General features: G+C 27.6%; 1 protein-coding gene across 2 annotated transcripts in view; it reads right to left on the reverse strand.

Moving 5' to 3' along the window:
• Window positions 1–17,745, reverse strand: part of LOC107438034 (cell adhesion molecule Dscam1) — a 105,233-nt gene that overhangs the window by 73,614 nt on the left and 13,874 nt on the right. The window contains exon 1 of one of the 2 annotated variants that reach the window (XM_016050192.4): window positions 16,251–17,253. The exons of the other annotated variant lie outside the window; for it this stretch is intronic. Coding sequence (XP_015905678.1) covers window positions 16,251–16,302 — 52 coding nt within the window. The 5' untranslated portion in view covers window positions 16,303–17,253. Of the gene's footprint in view, window positions 1–16,250; window positions 17,254–17,745 lie in introns of those variants that run through there. 2 annotated transcript variants of the gene reach the window in all.

The raw sequence follows: 17,745 nt of genomic DNA on the forward strand, positions 1-17,745 counted from the left end.
TATCTATCAATCAGTAGAGTATATATTTTGTATATATATAGTGAAATAAAAAAAACTACTTTTCTTAAAGATTACGATGAAGAATTGATGTATCATTTCATCATACAACTTTTCTCGACGGAAAAAAAAAGAAAGTAATTTTTATGCCGTCTTTTAAACTACTGTTACGTACTTTTAAAATTCATAATGCAGCATAATAAATATCGTAATGACTACTGGAAATAACTATTATGAAAATAAAAGAATGAAATGTGTAAAAGAAACAGCAATTTTTGAAACATTTAATACATTGTAAAGTTACACATTTTTGAAGTAATACCATTTGTATGTATCATGTTTGGATTAATAAGCACTGCAGTAGGAAAATGCAAGTTATTTTAGTTTAGGGTATTTCCGCATATATATAGTAAATACAGACTGGGTACTTCGAAAATACCCTATTTACCGCTGTGGCACTGCAGATACATAAAAGAACAATCATAACTCAACTGTGCTTTACATATTTTTAATTCATTATTATGCTTTTCCCAACGAGTACATGTGATATACGTAATCGTAAAATCTGTGGAATCGGATGTCCTGTGGTAGGTCGTTAAGCAGAACCAGGGCTACAGGGATCTAGGGAAAATTTCCTTTCCCTTGAGATCTATGTCTGAATTGAGGAACGTACCTCACGAATGAGGCGTTCTACCATGTATCCGTGGAGTTCTGACCCAAGACGTACTTTCACCTTTGTGGTGCTCTCCTGGCAAACGAAAGACTTAATTTGCAAAAGACCAATGACTGGCGAACTTGGCTTGTCCAAGTTTCATTAGAAACAAATAACCTTTTTTATTCTTGTGATGAAAAAGTCTTGGGGTAAAAATTGATTTTACAAAATATTGTTAAGAAATATGAGGGGGCAAAATTATACACATCAAATCTTTTTTGAAGCAAAATTTCTGATGAGGAAATTTTTTTATTGTGCACCAAATTACCTATGTGACACCAAAACGCATTTAGGTTTTAATGAAGTCAAAATTTCTCGAAATTATTAAAAGTGATTGAACATAATTTTTTAAATGATAAGCAATGTTTTTTACATAATCAGTCATTTTTGTTCTACGAATGAGGATATACCAATGCGAAACAAAAAGGCTTTTACGTTTAAATTAAGCTGAAATGTCTGGATATTAATGAAATCAATTAAAAATAAAATTTAAAATTACAACTAGGTAAAGTTTTATTAAAGCCTAAACGCCAATAAGTGGCATATTGTATATCACTTGGCTATTGTGGTATATCACATGGATATTTCATCAGGAGGACAAATGGCAAAACATAGATAAATATACAACATAATCTCTGTTTTGCCATCTATGTCATTTGTACTGATTAGCAACTATGTGACACAAAAATATATTTAGGTTTTGATAAAATTTTGTTATTTTTTAAACACTGTTTCAAATTTACTCAAATTTAATGCAAAGGATTAATCTCATTATTTTTAAATCTTTAATTCATAAAATGAACTGTTCTCTAAAACAATTCTAAATTTGAATTAATATTTTGACAAATCCATGTTATTACAACATTTTAAATATTCTAATGAACAACTATTTATTAATACAACAATTATTAATATTTAAAAGCCATCTTTATGAAAATAAATTAATTATTACATAAATATTAACAGTAATATACGCCTTTACTGCTAATATTTTGCTAATAATTAATAGATTTTTGAGTTACAGAAATTACATTTACAATTCAATTCTGAAAAGTGAATTAATTACTCTGATACTCATTCGTTATGAATTTACGTGACTCACGTTAAGATTTTATTCAAATAAATGCATTTCATGAATAATAATCGCGAGAATAATTTTACGATTTAAGGTATCGGGTAGCGTAAATGAATTATTGGAATGAATTTAAGCTGCGTAAAACATTACTGAATTAATAAATTTCCTCGGATAAAATTTGGAACTTAATATTTTAGCTTTGACATTTTATTTAATTGAGAAGTGCGCAGCATTTGTAAGTTGATCTCTTTTAATAAATGACTAATCTATTAGAGTTTATGTAGATGGCAAGGTCTGTTTGCGCACCGCCGTTGATTAAACGTAAATTAATTTATTTAATATTTTAAAAAAAATTTAAAATCATTATGTTTAAAAAAGATTTATAATGTAATAAAAACGACACAATGTAACTTTTAAATTTGAATGTGCATTGAAAATTTCAATTTGAGTAAAATAGAGTACTAAATTAGAAAGTGACACGAGACTTTTAATAAATAGATTTTTCCTATTTATTTTATTTTAATGCACACTCGTGGACAGAAAAATTAGCGCACCAAGAAGGAGTTATCAAAATGAAACAAAATTTTGCATACGTAATGACTACTTTGATATAAGTAAATGATTAGTAAATCAAAGAAAAACGATTGTCTTTGATTTTCTAATCATTTACTTATATCAAAGCAGTCATTACGTATGTAAAATTTCGTTTCATTTTGACAACTCCTTCTTGGTGCGCTAATTTTTTTGTCCATGAGTGTATTTAATTTTATTTTATTATCGGTGTCTATAATTTATATGATTTAAATATTTAGCAATATCTATAGATCTATTATGATTTTTTCTCAACTTATTTTCGTCATTTTTAAACTAATTTAATGCTAATTTACCCATTTTATTTCATTGTATAACCATTGTTGAACAACCAACAAAATTCCAGCTTGAACTACTAATGTCCAACTCCTTAGCCTGGTAATTTTGAACACAATATAGAAGACAAGGGAGCTCCTTAATCAAGTATTGGGAGAAATTTGCCTTCGTGGAGGACTTTTAGATGGAACTAACCCGTATTTGCGTTACATGGAGAGGAAGACCACGAGAACCTCCCACGGTGAGCCTGACTGCAATCGAACTCTATTTCATAATTTTAATTGAATTGCAGTGATCAACAAGAGAGATAGATCTAGCTATTAATTTTTATATTTTTCCAAACTTTTTTTCAGAGACATAACTCAGACGCTGGAATATCAGCGTCTGAGCGTTTTTCAGACGCCCACTCTGATACGAGTAAGGCGCTCTAATAAGAAACGGTCGGTAAAAGTGGAGTGGATTTAATGATTAGTTTATAATTGGACATTTTGAGACATGTATTCCGTAAAAACCTGTGACATGTATTCCGTAAAAGGAACCAATACTGATAAAAGTGTGTAAAAACCAGGTTGCAATCATTGATTTATCATTCGACCTTTTAACGAAACGTATGACACACGGTCCAAAAAGGTTTCCAATTCTGATAAGAGTCTAATGAGTAGTTCATATTTCGATCTTTTGACTGAACGTGCACTGTAAAAATTTCCGGATCAAATCAGGCACTTTGAGCGCATCATCCATAAAATCCATATCACCATTAAGATCCATTCTTACTGTAAAATATTACATCGTAGGTTTTACAGTAATATTTATTAAATTAGAGTGATTTAGTGATTATACGTTATTTATTACTGTAAAAATCACGGTATATCATATTTTTTGTTCAGTAACATATTGTAGTACAAATAAATTTTAAGGAAAAAACTACTAGCAACCTGAATGCTCTTATTTTTTACCGAAATTTGATACGTAATTTTTGACAGTGTACGAGAGAAAAACTAACAGGAACCAATATATATATTAAGTTCTAGAGTAACTAATATTTAATTTAGATTTCGATCCTTTGACAGAACATGCAACACGTATCGATTAGAAAGAACCAATATATGCAACAGTGGGATGGCACTAATGATTAGTTTAGTTTTGCTTATGAAAGTAATGTCAAGAAAGTTAATTTTCTGATCAGGGTGTTATATTTTCCATATCGCCAATATCGTACAGGATTACATAATTAAAATTTTAAAATCTTTTAACTGTTAGTCTAGTCACGTGAAATGGATGATGTCCTTTGTTCTTAAAAAAACTTTTCAAACTGCTGATATATTCAAGAATTTTTTTTGAAACTTACACTTATAATTTTATACCGAAATAATCACGCAGTGAGTAATTTTTAAATGAAATAAGAAACATATAATTTGCGTAACCCAAACTAGAATGTATAGAAACTTAAAACCAATATAGTAAATGCTAATAAAATAGGAGTAACATAGCAAAGTCATAAAATTTTACCCTTACACAGTGATTTTCATACGTTTATAGGTACCACCCCGGGAATTTCTAACTTGCTAGAATATTTGAAGTATATCAAAATAAAATTTTAATTAATTTAAATTATTTTGCCGGGGCTTTGAAATATTACACGATGATTATCAGGGTTTATATTATTGTTAAGAAATACCTTTTTATTATCATTGTAGTCAAAATCATTGCTGATAAAAGTCTTTAAATTCAAAGTAAAATGGTAAAACATAAAATTTATTATCAATTTTAATATTTTACCGAAAAAAATCTCATGTTAAAACGGGACATAATAAACCACATGTGTGCTTGTTATTTAAAACGTTTTGAATTTTATCATCACCATTTTCAGCAGAACAAAGTAGCATGATTATGTAGTTAACTATGTTATGCTTATGTAAAAGGTGCTTTTTTACTTGCATTTTCTAAATAAAGTTCTATTTTAACCGACTATTTTCTTTAAAAAAATCATTTCATTCCTTATTTCAAATGAAATAAAATAAACCTTATTCAACTATGATAGTTATCGCATCTTAAGAGAAACTTCGTAAATAAAGCTGAAGACCCGTATTTCTAAAAGCTTTAGCGTTTTAAGTATTTTATTTCTATTTGTGTAACCAAATGAGATGCTTTAGAGAAAAATGAACTGGAACAGAAAGATTTTGGACTTATTTAAAACCACGATCGGGGCTCAATTTGACTCTTAACGAAAATTTATATCATTCCAAAGTAAATGATTTTTAACTGATGAATAACTGTTCACCAATAATTCTTTCTTGTATAGGATTATGACAAAAATAACTGTTTATAATCAGAATGTACATAGCTTTGGACTCATGAATGAGATATTAAGCCAATAAGAGCTCAATTCAACTATTCTGGGGATGTAATTGAAGATACCCTAATTTAATGTAAACTATTGCCTGAACTTCTTATTAACACTGTGATTCCTTATTATACACCATCTTCACGATGTTTCTTATTTAGTAAAATCAAAAATAAGCATGAAACTTACAAAACGAATATTTTTTTCAATGGTTAAAATAAGCCCTTTAGGCTGTTTCAGGTATTTCTATGATTATTCAATTTACTAAGCAACGTAAAGGGAGGAAATTTTGATAGTGTATACTTAGAAGCAATTTCGGAAATGTTGAGCTTTAAAGCTCACTTATATCCTCGAAAAACAGCGTAAAAAATGATCCCAACAGTGATTCTAGTTGTAAAATATGGAAGTAATTAAATTTTTTTACAATGAGATTTGTAAAATGATTTTTGATTTCTTAGTTCAAATAACTGTTTCAGTTTGCAGCTAATTTATTTTATTGAAAAGAAGTTCGATCCAAAGTTACTTCGATTATCCGCTTTATACTATAGCTTAACCGCTATCGTATTTAGAAGCTGTTTTCTACTAATGGTTAAGCGATAATGGTTATATTCTCAGCTAGCTTGACCGAGTAGAATCATTGCTTGCATTAGAGAGAATCGTTGTTTGTAATGGGAGAAACTCGCCAGATTTACAAGTTACTTCTCCTTATGAGCGTTGCTTCCCTAAGGAATGTAACGAAGTAGTCAATTGATTAGAAAAAAAGTATGAATTTAATGTACCAAGTCTATTTTTAATTGTTTATTCATTAAAAGTATTTTAAAGAAAATGTTTTTTTCCATATAAATATACTACATATATATATATATATATATATATATATATATATATATATATATATATATATATATATATATATATATATATATATATATATATATATATATATATATATATATATATATATATATATATATATATATATATATATATATATATATATATATATATATATATATATATATATATATATATATTTATATATATATATATATTTTTATATATATATATATATATTCTATTTTTAATTGTATTGAATTACAATGTAAACCAGTTTCAATCGCGTTCTCGCATGCGTCAATTGCGGACGTATTTCTGTGGCTTTATGCACAGTGTTTATTTGTTTCGCAGTTTTATACTACACAGTCACTTCTAGATTTTGAGTGCAGTGCATAAATAAATATTTAGAACATTTTCATCATTAGTAAAAAGAGGTAATCTTTCACCATGTAAAAAAGCTGAAGTAAAGGCCATCATGAATGCTAAAATATTTTCAAAGCACGAAGTATCACGAAGATTGAAGGTTTCTAAAGCTAGCGTACGACGCATAATAAAGAAAATTGAGTCAGGGACGAATCGAGCCCGAAACAAAAGAAAAGATGTGGCAGAATCTTATAGTGCGTCTAATAACTTGGCCAGAGACTCTACATATCTTATCAACTCACAAATGTGATATAACTTGCTGTAGTTGCTTGAAAACAGATTATATTTGCTACAGTATGACACTTCAAAAAATAATCATTAATAACAGCTAAAAATACCAAAATACCACCTTTTTGTTTCAGTTGCATACGCAATCATTGTTTGCACCATAAATACCCAAGATGGAAAAAAATATTTTTATGTAATATTATTTCCTTATAAAATGATCATGTCAAAAAGTAAGTCATTATGAAATGATCTTTTTGATACATAAATTATATGTTCGTAATGCACCCCCATTTACTACTAGAAATATTTAAATGTTTTATTAAAAAGTTTGCGTAAAAGATAAGAAAATTATCAAGGATTCGTTAAGCTTTGTTTCCCTGAAAAAGTTATTTAAATATAATACTGATTTTAATACATATACTATGTAACTACAGAAAAATGTAAAACTATTTTAAGCTGTTAAAGGATAATATTTTTTAACGCTTATAAAAAAAGAAAAGAAAAGCAAGAAAATAATTTTTTTATTTGAAAAAGAAAGTTTGCTAAAAATTGTTTTAAGGTTTGACATGCTTTAATTAAGATTTATAAAAATAAAACAAACATATGAAAAAAAATTAAGTAGAGCCGCTTAGTAAAAAAAAGTAATGAATAAAAATAATTTAACCAAATTATAAACTTTAAATTAAGCCAACAGTTACTTAGACTCTACTTCAATGGCTTTTGACATATAAGAAAAAAAACATTGACAATTTTTAAGCTTCAAAGACGTGACATCATAGAAAAAGTCGCTTTCTTATAAAACTAATAAACTTTATTTAATAAATAAGGAAAGAAATGCTTTGTCAAGAAATTAAACTTTCGGAGACATTTTGGAAAATATGAAAACAAAAGTGGAAATCGGGGTTAGAAACATGATCTTGTACTTTTTCATCCATTTTGCCAGAAGAAAACGTAACTTGCTTTTGAAAAATATAATGATAATTGTAATAATAATGTTGATTCATTTCAAAGTAAATATAAAGTCCTAATTTCGTGACAAAATTATTATTCATTTCTAGAATTACTTATGTAGTTCAGTTTTTAAAAATTATAACAATTGAATTTAATAAATTCAAAGAAAATTATAAATTAATTGAAATTAAAATTATAATAATTTCGTGGAATAGGAATTAAATTTCCGTCGTTTTTTTTTGGTAACTTTTTTCGTTATTAAAAAGACGTTTACTTTTTGGACCGATTTTATTTATTTATTGTTTTTCTGTTTATATTTTTCATGCTCTTTTCATCTTGGTATTCTTCTGTCGTTTCGTTTAACGTACTTGGATCATAATTTTGTCGTACTTTTCACAACCTAAGTAGGTCTAAAATGTTTACAATATTTTCAAATTTACACATATTAAGATATTATTTTTCACTCGAAGTAAGTTAGGTCATGATTGTTATCTTATTAGAGAAAATAAAATTAAGTGCATTTTAAACGAAATCTGCAATTTTTATCGGCGTTTTACAAAAATATTCCCGAAATGCTATATTTAATTTAAATTTATTCCATTTCTTAAACCAAGGGCGTTTTTTATAAAATACAAATCTCATTCACGCATATTTAATGTAACTTTCTCTTAAAATAAGCTGAACACCCAACAAGCACCCAAACCATTTTAAATATTGTAAACTGATCCCAAATCCAAAATCAAGGCACACTATTTAGTTAAATACAAGTTACCCTTTTTTGATAGATAATTTAATTTCAAATTTAAGAATTTTATCGTCATCTACGTTAACCCACAAATCATAGATGAAAGAAATTAGCGTCATTTTTTTAACGGCCAATTTTCATTGTTAAAGGCAATCAAGTCATATACCGCTATGTAATTTTTAAAATTCACTAAATTATATTCTTTCTCAGCATTTCGAGTGCTTAAGAAGCTTCAATTTTGTCTCAACAGTGATAAAACGTGTATTAATTACTTAAATTTGGATAAAAATATTATCTGTTACAAACTATTACATCGTGTTAAACATACTACAGATCACGAATATTTTTTGAGCTGTTAAAATCCATGCACCATAGCTTTACATTGAAATATGCAAATATTTGCTATAAAGTAATTTTCAACAGAAAAAATGAAGTTTATTCCGTGATGTAAAGTCGGCAGGCATAACGTAGTGGTTAAAAACGCTCTTCTTTACTGCATTACCCTGTTTCTGTCTCATTGTCACCATATAGTTAGATCTATATCAGCATCTCATACATCATAAAGCATGTTTTTATTATCAAAGGCACTTTTTAAATACTAGTCTCTATTTTGAAAAAAAATTCACATTTTATAAATATTTTTTTGACACTTTTCCTGTGATACAAAAATTCCTTTATCTTTGTTACAAAACAATAATTATTATTACAATAATATCTTAATAAATTACTTTACTTCGCACCTTGTATCACACTTTCTAATATAAATTAAATTAAACTTCATGTTAATATTGAGTATTTTTCCATTAAAGGGATGACAAATCATAAATACACTCATTGGTATAATAGAAATACGTTATTAATGCTTAAGCAATGCATCAATTGATTATTTATTTGACCTTGGTGGGCCCTTATCTTTCAAAAGGGTTTCTGCCCAGTGACTGCTTTGCTCATTAACCCCCATTATTGATACAATAAATTTTTGTAATTTGACGGTAAACAAATTATTACAAAGTAAATAAAGACTGTTTTACAGAAAGATTCAAAAAAATTTTAGTGAATCAACACAAATTAATTTCCGACTTTAAAAAGATATAATTTAAATCATATCATTATCACACATAAAATTGCAATTTCAAACACAATTTTAAGACTCCTTTTACTTTTTGACAACTTTAAAAATTGATCCTCTGAAAGTTTTATTACTTATATTTCATGGTTATTAGCCTGCAGGAAAATTTTATTTTCGATAATGTATTGTAATGTAATATTTAATATTGTAATGTCATATCTTGATAGACACTTTACCCAAGAATTTTAATATAGGTGAATACAACTTATTAACTTTCAAAGACTTGTAAAATGGTTAATAAGTTTTGACGCAAACTTAAATACGTTTAGCATAAACTTTTGTTTCATGAGGTGATATCATAGGATTAGTTTCTAGGAGAAATAAAGTGTTTAGCTTTAAGATATTAACTTATAATAATAATTGATGATGAAAAGTATTGTAGGAAATCATCTTATAATTAGGAATAAAGACAAAATTTATAAGTGACCAATATTTTCACAATTTTTATTAATTATATGCAAATAACAGTTTAATAAATCGGGATACTTATGTGAGAAAACTAGATTATATTCGTCGTGACAAATATATATATATATATATATATATATATATATATATATATATATATATATATATATATATATATATATATATATAGCGCAATAAAAACAAAACCAAACAAAAACGGAAACAAAAAGAAAACGGAAGTAAGGTAATAGTAGATAATATGAAGCGCTAAAGCTGCTTTAAATATGATCACTATAACATAGCACAAAAAAACAAAGAGAAAAACGAAAATAATTAATAACATTTTATTTTCAGTTTTTTGCTTGATATATTTCTTTGTTTTTCCGTACATATTTTTTACTTAATGTGTTCCAATTTCGTTTAAAATTTTGTGAGTGCTCCTCACACTGTTGTATTGATATATTTTGCTTTGGCTATATTAATACAATATTAGAAAGCACTCCTTTTGCGGATATAATCGTGTGAGCTGATGAAGAGATTATATCTTTTCTTAGTTTTGTTTTCCAAATTTTAATTAATTTTTTTTTTTTTTTTTTTTTTTGAAGGTATTAAAAATTATGATCTTTTAAATTCTTTTAAAATATTATTGCTAATAATTTTTTTCTCTTGTCATTATTTTGTATTTTTTCCCATATTTTCTCAATTTCTTAGCATATATATATATATATATATATATATATATATATATATATATATATATATATATATATATATATATATATATATATATATATATATATATATATATATATATATATAAATGTGGAGAAAGTGGTGATTAGCTTTTGTAACATGGTCAAAGATGTTATACCTTTTACCATTTATTTATTATGTTAAACCCAATAGAGCAAATATATTTTCACCATATCTTTTAACTTATTTCAAAATAATACTGATGAGAATAGGTAATTATTCATTTATTTATTTCTGTATTTTTTTAAAGATTTTTATTAATCCTATTTCAGTACTTTTTCAATGAATGCACTTTTTCACTAGTAAAAAATTCTAGAAAAATATTTCGTAAAATAAAGCAATGAGAAGTGGAAACCAATACGTTTGTTCATCATTCTCTTTTTTGGTTTTGTGACGGAGAACTGGGATATTATCTGTCGAAAGAGATTACAATTGTTTATACATCCCCGTCTCCTGGCACATTTTTCCTAAAAAAACTTCAGATTTCAAAATGTAATTTTTTTTTCACAAGAAAACGAAAGACGAGTTCATTTGCATGAATACAAATGTTTTTTTTTCCTAAGATTTTTTTGTTATTCAGTGATTTGCGAACTGGCAAATCGAAATTGAAATTGTAATGAAAGATTTTTAAGCTATTTTCAAATAGTAAAGGAAAGATCAAAGAAGAATGAATTTTTCAAGAATATGTACTTAAAAATTTGTTTTTGTGATCGTAAAAATAATTTTGTACCTACGTAAAATCCCACATTGCCTATTACAAGGCGATTAACATTCCAAACAATCGAAGGGACAGAATAAGGAAGACAGTGTTCCATCAAGAAAAACAGTTAATGTTAGAAAATAATAATAATAGTTCTTCTTCTTGGCACAATGGCCCAATGATTTTCCATCGAGTTCTTTTTCTATCGGAGTTTATGAGATGCATCTAGTTGTCATGTTTAAGGTTTACAGATCATTCTTGATGTCATCAACCCATTTGAGTGGTGATCTTCTTATTTTTTCATGCCACCTGACTTGTTAAGGGTTAACAGCAACTGTTAAGGGTGACAAGGGACTTTCAAAGAAGCAAAAATTTGTCAAAAAATCGATATTTTAAATTTTATATTTTTGAAATTTCGGTATTTAACAGATCATTTTTTTAAAAAAAATTCTGGAATACGAGCAAAATTGATGAAGTTATGGCCATTTCAGTTTTGACCACGCCCCTTTTTTTACCTTTTTTTGTCTGCAGGTAACTGTTAAAATTAGTTTAGTTTAAAATTAATTTAAAATTAGATGAATATTTTGTTAATTTTTTTAAAAAAATTTGAAGTATGTAATTATTAAACTAGTTCATTAGACAATATTTATTGGTATTTATATTAAAAACAAGAAATATTTGTTCAGATGTAAAATTTGCAATGAAAAAGTACTAAAAGTCATTTTTCTCAAAATGTCTTTTTTGAGAAATTTACAATTTTCAAACTGTTCCAGCGTAATGAATTTTCATTCTATTGACCTGAGAATTTAATGCTATATATTTATGAATATTATTAACATTTTGTTGGAAAAGTTTTTTGAATTAAGTGGATAGTATTTTTTTTTTTTTATACATGATATTTTATAGAGGTATCATGATTATTTCCTAAAAATGTAGGTTTTTTAATGTTTTTTTAATGTTATTTGTTTCTATAATAAAAAATAAAAAAATTACTTCCAACAATTTTTTCAATATTATCTAATATGTAATATTTTAAAAGAATTTTGTCATTTTGACAAAATTTCAGACGCGAGGAGTAATATAAAAAAGCATAAAAAATTGAAAAATTTAAATTTTTTAATTTCTTAAATTTCGAAATATTTTTTTGAAATTTTGTATAAAAGCTGTTTTTAGCAATATAAATGTATCCTGAAAATTTCAAGCAAATCCCTTTATAATTTCAAAAAAAAAATTTGAAAGCCCTTTGTCGCCTTATGCTGATATTTTCCTCTGAACTAAAAAGTGCCTAATATATCTCTTAAAGTTAGGTTTGATAACTTTTATGTCTGTCATCTATGATGAATTATAAATTTTCTGATTAAACAGAATCTTCGACAAAACGGACAGCAATGTGAACGACAACAAAAAATACTTCGTAAATTTTTTCTTTCAAAAAATTTTTAATTTGCAATGATAATAAGCAACGCAAAATACTAAAAACAAGCAAATATTGCAATTGTCTCAGGAGTGTAAACTTTCTCTAAGAATTACTAACTTTCGGAAGCATTGTCCTCAGTTCCTCTTTACGTCGAGAGGAAAAGAATTCTTTTTAAGTCCTTTAATTGTTCTAAATAATACATTATTATGTGTCAGTTTAAAACACGGGTATCCTTCTGCGCCAGAGTGTCAATATTTTACTTACAACTTTCTCCACACTGGTTCTTTCAAAAAATAAGAAGTCTGCTTGGATATGCTTACTTAATGCCCAGGTTTCGCTGCCTTAGAGAATTACTGTGTAGATTAATGTTTTACACTTACTGATTTTAAATGTATTACTAATTAGACGTGATCTTAGTTGGTTTCTCAAAGTGAGGTGACATATTAACGTTAAAAATGACATAAGAGTAACACATTGGAGGACAAATGCTACTGGGAGATCTCGTTGGAAAAAAAGACAAACTGAGACTGTTTTGACCAATGACATGAAGTAGTAGAGATATAGTATTAAATTGCCGTAAAAAGCTTCCACTAGATTGATAGTTCTCAGTCAGAAAAAGTTACTTATTATAAGGAACTGATTTTATAATCAAAGAATTATCAGTAATGATTGACAAGGATGTAACAGAAATTTACGAATCACTCTTTGCTCTAAACTGTGCTGAGAAAAACCTTATGGGAACATGGAGGGCTTTGTGACTCGACAAATTTAACGTACATCAGTCACCATTTACTACACTGGGAGTCCTCGACCGACGGGTATCGAACCCATGTCCTCTTGGACATGGGCCCAGTGCCCTACCAACCAGGCCTTCCCTTCGTTTATTAAAAAAAATGAGCTGAGGCTGCACTGCAGTTATTAGTTTGATACAAGGTATTTGCTCGATTTTTACTGTCGGTAATATACGCGTGCAAGCAATTTTAAAATAATGATAACCAAACGGTCGCATGTGGTTTCTTCTCATTGATTTACTGACGCTATGCAGACAGAATCAATGATCGGCATTTGTGAACCTTTTTAAAAGCTCAGAAATGCTATCATACTTGAACTTCTTGGTAAATTTCCAAACTTCTCGCAAGTAAAAAAATTTCTGCGAAAACCAAAATGCAGACCAAAAAGACCAAACCAACCAGAAAAAATCAAATGCAAAAGCCAAAATGAAACCAAAATACATCTCTGCAAAAAAAAAAAAAAAAAAAAAAAAAAAAAAAAAAAAACAGTTTCATTTTTAAATGTGGCCTCACTCAACTACAACACTTTATATGAATTCAACAATGCACTAAGAGGACATTAATTTCAAATGGATGGTGAATGCAAAGTGTGCAAGCACAACTAATCTAAAAAGAAACCAATGGTTCATGTCGAAAATGATTTTGCATGGCTAGTGACGCGCAAAGCGTATAAGAATTTTGAAAGAGTTAAGATCAGATTGAAAACTCAATTTTATGACAGTCTTTTGCAAATGCTAGTGTTTTGTATAATGAAAATGTTCTAAAATGTTCCATAGCCAGATGATTCCATTCATTATGTTATTAAATTAATCTTATTGCTTAGTTAAAATTAAAAATCATTTGCTACATGTTCTGGTAAAAATAGATGAAAAATATATTCTTTGAGTCAAATATTGCAGAAATTATGCAAAGGTGCACTTATTTTTTTTTCAAAATGCAGTTATAAACTTATTTCCATTCAGCAGAATAGGCTTATTGAGGCATTTAGCAATTTAAGCGAGAAGTATGTTTTACATTTTTATATTTTGATCTTGTAAGATTGATGTCCTATATGGTACGGGACAAGTGTTGCGTGCATTGGTGCGGGATTTCACTTGCATTCGGGGATCGGAATTGCATTCCCCTATTTATTAAATTTTATTCAATGTCTTGTAAAATTGCATGAATGTTATATGCCATTTATTAAATGTCTTGTCTGAAAGACATAAAAAAATATTTAATTTCAAAATCCCGCTTTTTTGCATGGATAACACAGCACGCTTTTATGAAACAAAAAATGGCAGCTATTATTGACAAATTAAACTGAATGAGAAATAATGAAAAGTGAATAAAAATTTAAAATAACAACATTTAGATTCATTTCCCTAAGCTAAAGCGAACAACTAAATAATCATTTATTTATTACTGACAGAAAATTATCATTGTTATTTCATCTTGCAATGCAATAAGCGTCTTTTTTCATGTTCACAATCCTTTAAATCTAAGTTATCACAGCATTTTTTAAAATTTAAGTGGTTGGGTAAAAAATGAGTACCGTCATGAGCTACTTTGTGCAGCGGGGGCTACTTTGTGCATATTCGAATTTGGCATTTTTCAAGTGCTGCTATTCAGTATTGTGTTTATTTCACGCTAAAAATGTGTGGAATTTCAAGATAGAAGTCTCTTCTATTACTACAAACATTTTTCCGAATTTTAAAACAATCTCAGAGTGTGTTTCGTTCATCCAATGTCAACAACTTTCCGAGGACGGCGGATGTCGAAAATTGTGCGTGGAAACTTTAGCTGTGAAATGCAAAGACGTTGATAAAACAATTGTCGTAAGTGCAAATTTTTTTTTTATATTAATAAACAATTGGATCATGTTAGCGTTAAAAAAATTTGAAAATTAATAACAAATAAACGGGAAATGAAAAAAAAAATGCACTTTGGGACTACTTTGTGCAAAGTTTCATTCGTTTTTTTTTTTTTTTTTTTTTTGACAGAAAAATGTTCAGACGTTGTAAAAAAATAACTGGAACGAGAAACTACCGTGATTACACTTTAGAAAAGCTGCAACAATGTTTGCAGGCATTTGCTGGTGATATGTCGATTGCAGAAGCTTCTCGGAAGTACAAAATCCACAGAAATACTATCTCTAATAAAATTCACAGGAAACACATGAAACGTGTTGGTAAGCTATTATTTTTCTTCTACAAAGAGTTTTCTAATGAATTAATCAAACGATTTAACACATAAAAATATATTTTATAGGACATCAGGTGATTTTGACAGAAACTGAAGAGCAAGTTCTGACATGTTCATTCAAGCATGTTATGTTCAAATGTATCAATATTATAAATGTTAATGAATATGTAATAATTATTATTTTTGAAATATCATCCTTTTCAATGTTAAAAAAAGTATATGGTTTCCTTTTGTTTAAACTCAAATGTTTTGAAATAAACATTCTTTTTAAGAAAAAATTCTTCAAAAAAATATTTTTTTAGCGCTGAAAATTATTTTCAAACTGATATCTTTACATATCTTGATGTTTTTGTCTTTAGAAATGTCAACAATTAACTTTTTTAACAATTTTATATCAATATTTTGCTAAAAACATGATTATTAAACTGAATTCCTATCACTGCACAAAGTAGCCCCATTTGGAGGCTACTTTGTGCAAGGTATGTTTTGACTTATTATTCGTAAATATTACATGCAAATAATGCCAATATTGATCAAATTCACTCGTCTGAGTCCAGTTATGAATATAATATCGATAAATTAACATAGTTTTTGTACATGTCAAAGTTCAAAAACTGCGAAATCCTGCACAAAGTATCCCCGAATGACGGTACTAAATTTAAAAGAAAAGCGACTGGTAAATTACTTACCAACAACAATAAGAAAATAAATCCGAATCAGAGTATTCCAATTCAGTGTCATGATTTTATCAATCAAAAATCATTAGAAGTTCCACCTGTTCATTAGACTCTTAAAGATTCTCCAACCACATTCAATAGCAACAAATTTTGCGATAAAGCTTCGGAAAATTATAGTTTATGGTCTTGATCATTTCATTGTCTTTGATATAATCTCCTCCTTAAATTTTTTTCACTCTTTTTATATTTTGGCAGTTATATCGAACGAAAAATGTAGTTATTTTTAATTGCTATTGATCTTGTCTTGCTATTACACTTGTTGAATACTCTCCATTTGAAGAAACATTCCATTATCTATTATGTTTTAACCATTTTTTTTACGTTCATTGTTTTATTCTTTTTAATACAATTATTTGATATGATAGAGAAAAAATATTCATTAGGATATATGCATAAATTTTGATGTATCTTGATGTGGTGTTTTAATAACTTTAATAAAATTGATAAATGTAATTATTCTATTATTTTATTTAAAAGAAGTAAATATCTGCTTTACTGTATAATTAATAAACTGCAAATTTTATAGTATGTTTATAAATATTTTAACGCCTTTCGTCAACATAATTATGTTTTCTATAAACATAATATATAATTTCTGAATTGTCAACTTTTGTTAATTTCGCTATCATTTGTGCGATGTATATGCCAGGAGCTTTGGATGATTAATAAAGTTTTCATATGATTTTCTGTTGTGCTTGAAACATAAACGTCTCATGCAGAATCTCGTGAGAGCAATTTACCATTCCTATTCCATTATATTTCAATCACCATCAGATTCAATTTTCTTTCTAAAAAATCGGTGCACTGATCAGAAAAATTAAAAGCTGTAATCCATATTTAATGACCGTCTTAGATTATAAGCCGTAAGCAGCATATGACAGAAAACGTGGGGCAATCATTTTTCTGGAAAATGCAAACAAATCATCCGATTCGCGCAACAGACTCTAGATCAACTGATGCAACTTCGAAATTCTCACTCCGTTCAATACAGAAAGGAATAGTTCGGTGGCGTTATTCGAAACAACTGCGCATGCACTTCCACATGGAATTGAAAGAGACAGGTGGGAAACGAGGTTTGGAACAAATCTTCTTGTAGAGAAGTTTCTGAATTCGATGGGAACTGGTAGGATTATAATTCTCTGGGTTTGAGGAAATAAAAGTGAAATGACATTATCGGTTAAGAGTTTTATGAGAATAGGGTTATATAGTTTAGTTCAATTTGTGTATGTTTGGTTATGTCACGGAAGTTTCATTCTCATAATTCAAAGTTTAATGCCAGTAAATAAAAGTTTCTGTGGTCTCATTTTTTCCAATTTTTTTAGCCATATTGAAAAATATTTAAAGCCCCCGAAAGGAAGATAAAATTTCAATATTTTGTGGTTAAAATGAAAACTTTAAATTCTTTAAAACATAAGTGTGAAACAAATTTTAGTTTTACAGCTTAAAA

This window comes from Parasteatoda tepidariorum, chromosome 10 (genome assembly GCF_982258835.1).
Source record: "Parasteatoda tepidariorum strain Cologne lab strain chromosome 10, Ptep-v5.0, whole genome shotgun sequence".
NCBI classification, from domain to species: domain Eukaryota; kingdom Metazoa; phylum Arthropoda; class Arachnida; order Araneae; family Theridiidae; genus Parasteatoda; species Parasteatoda tepidariorum.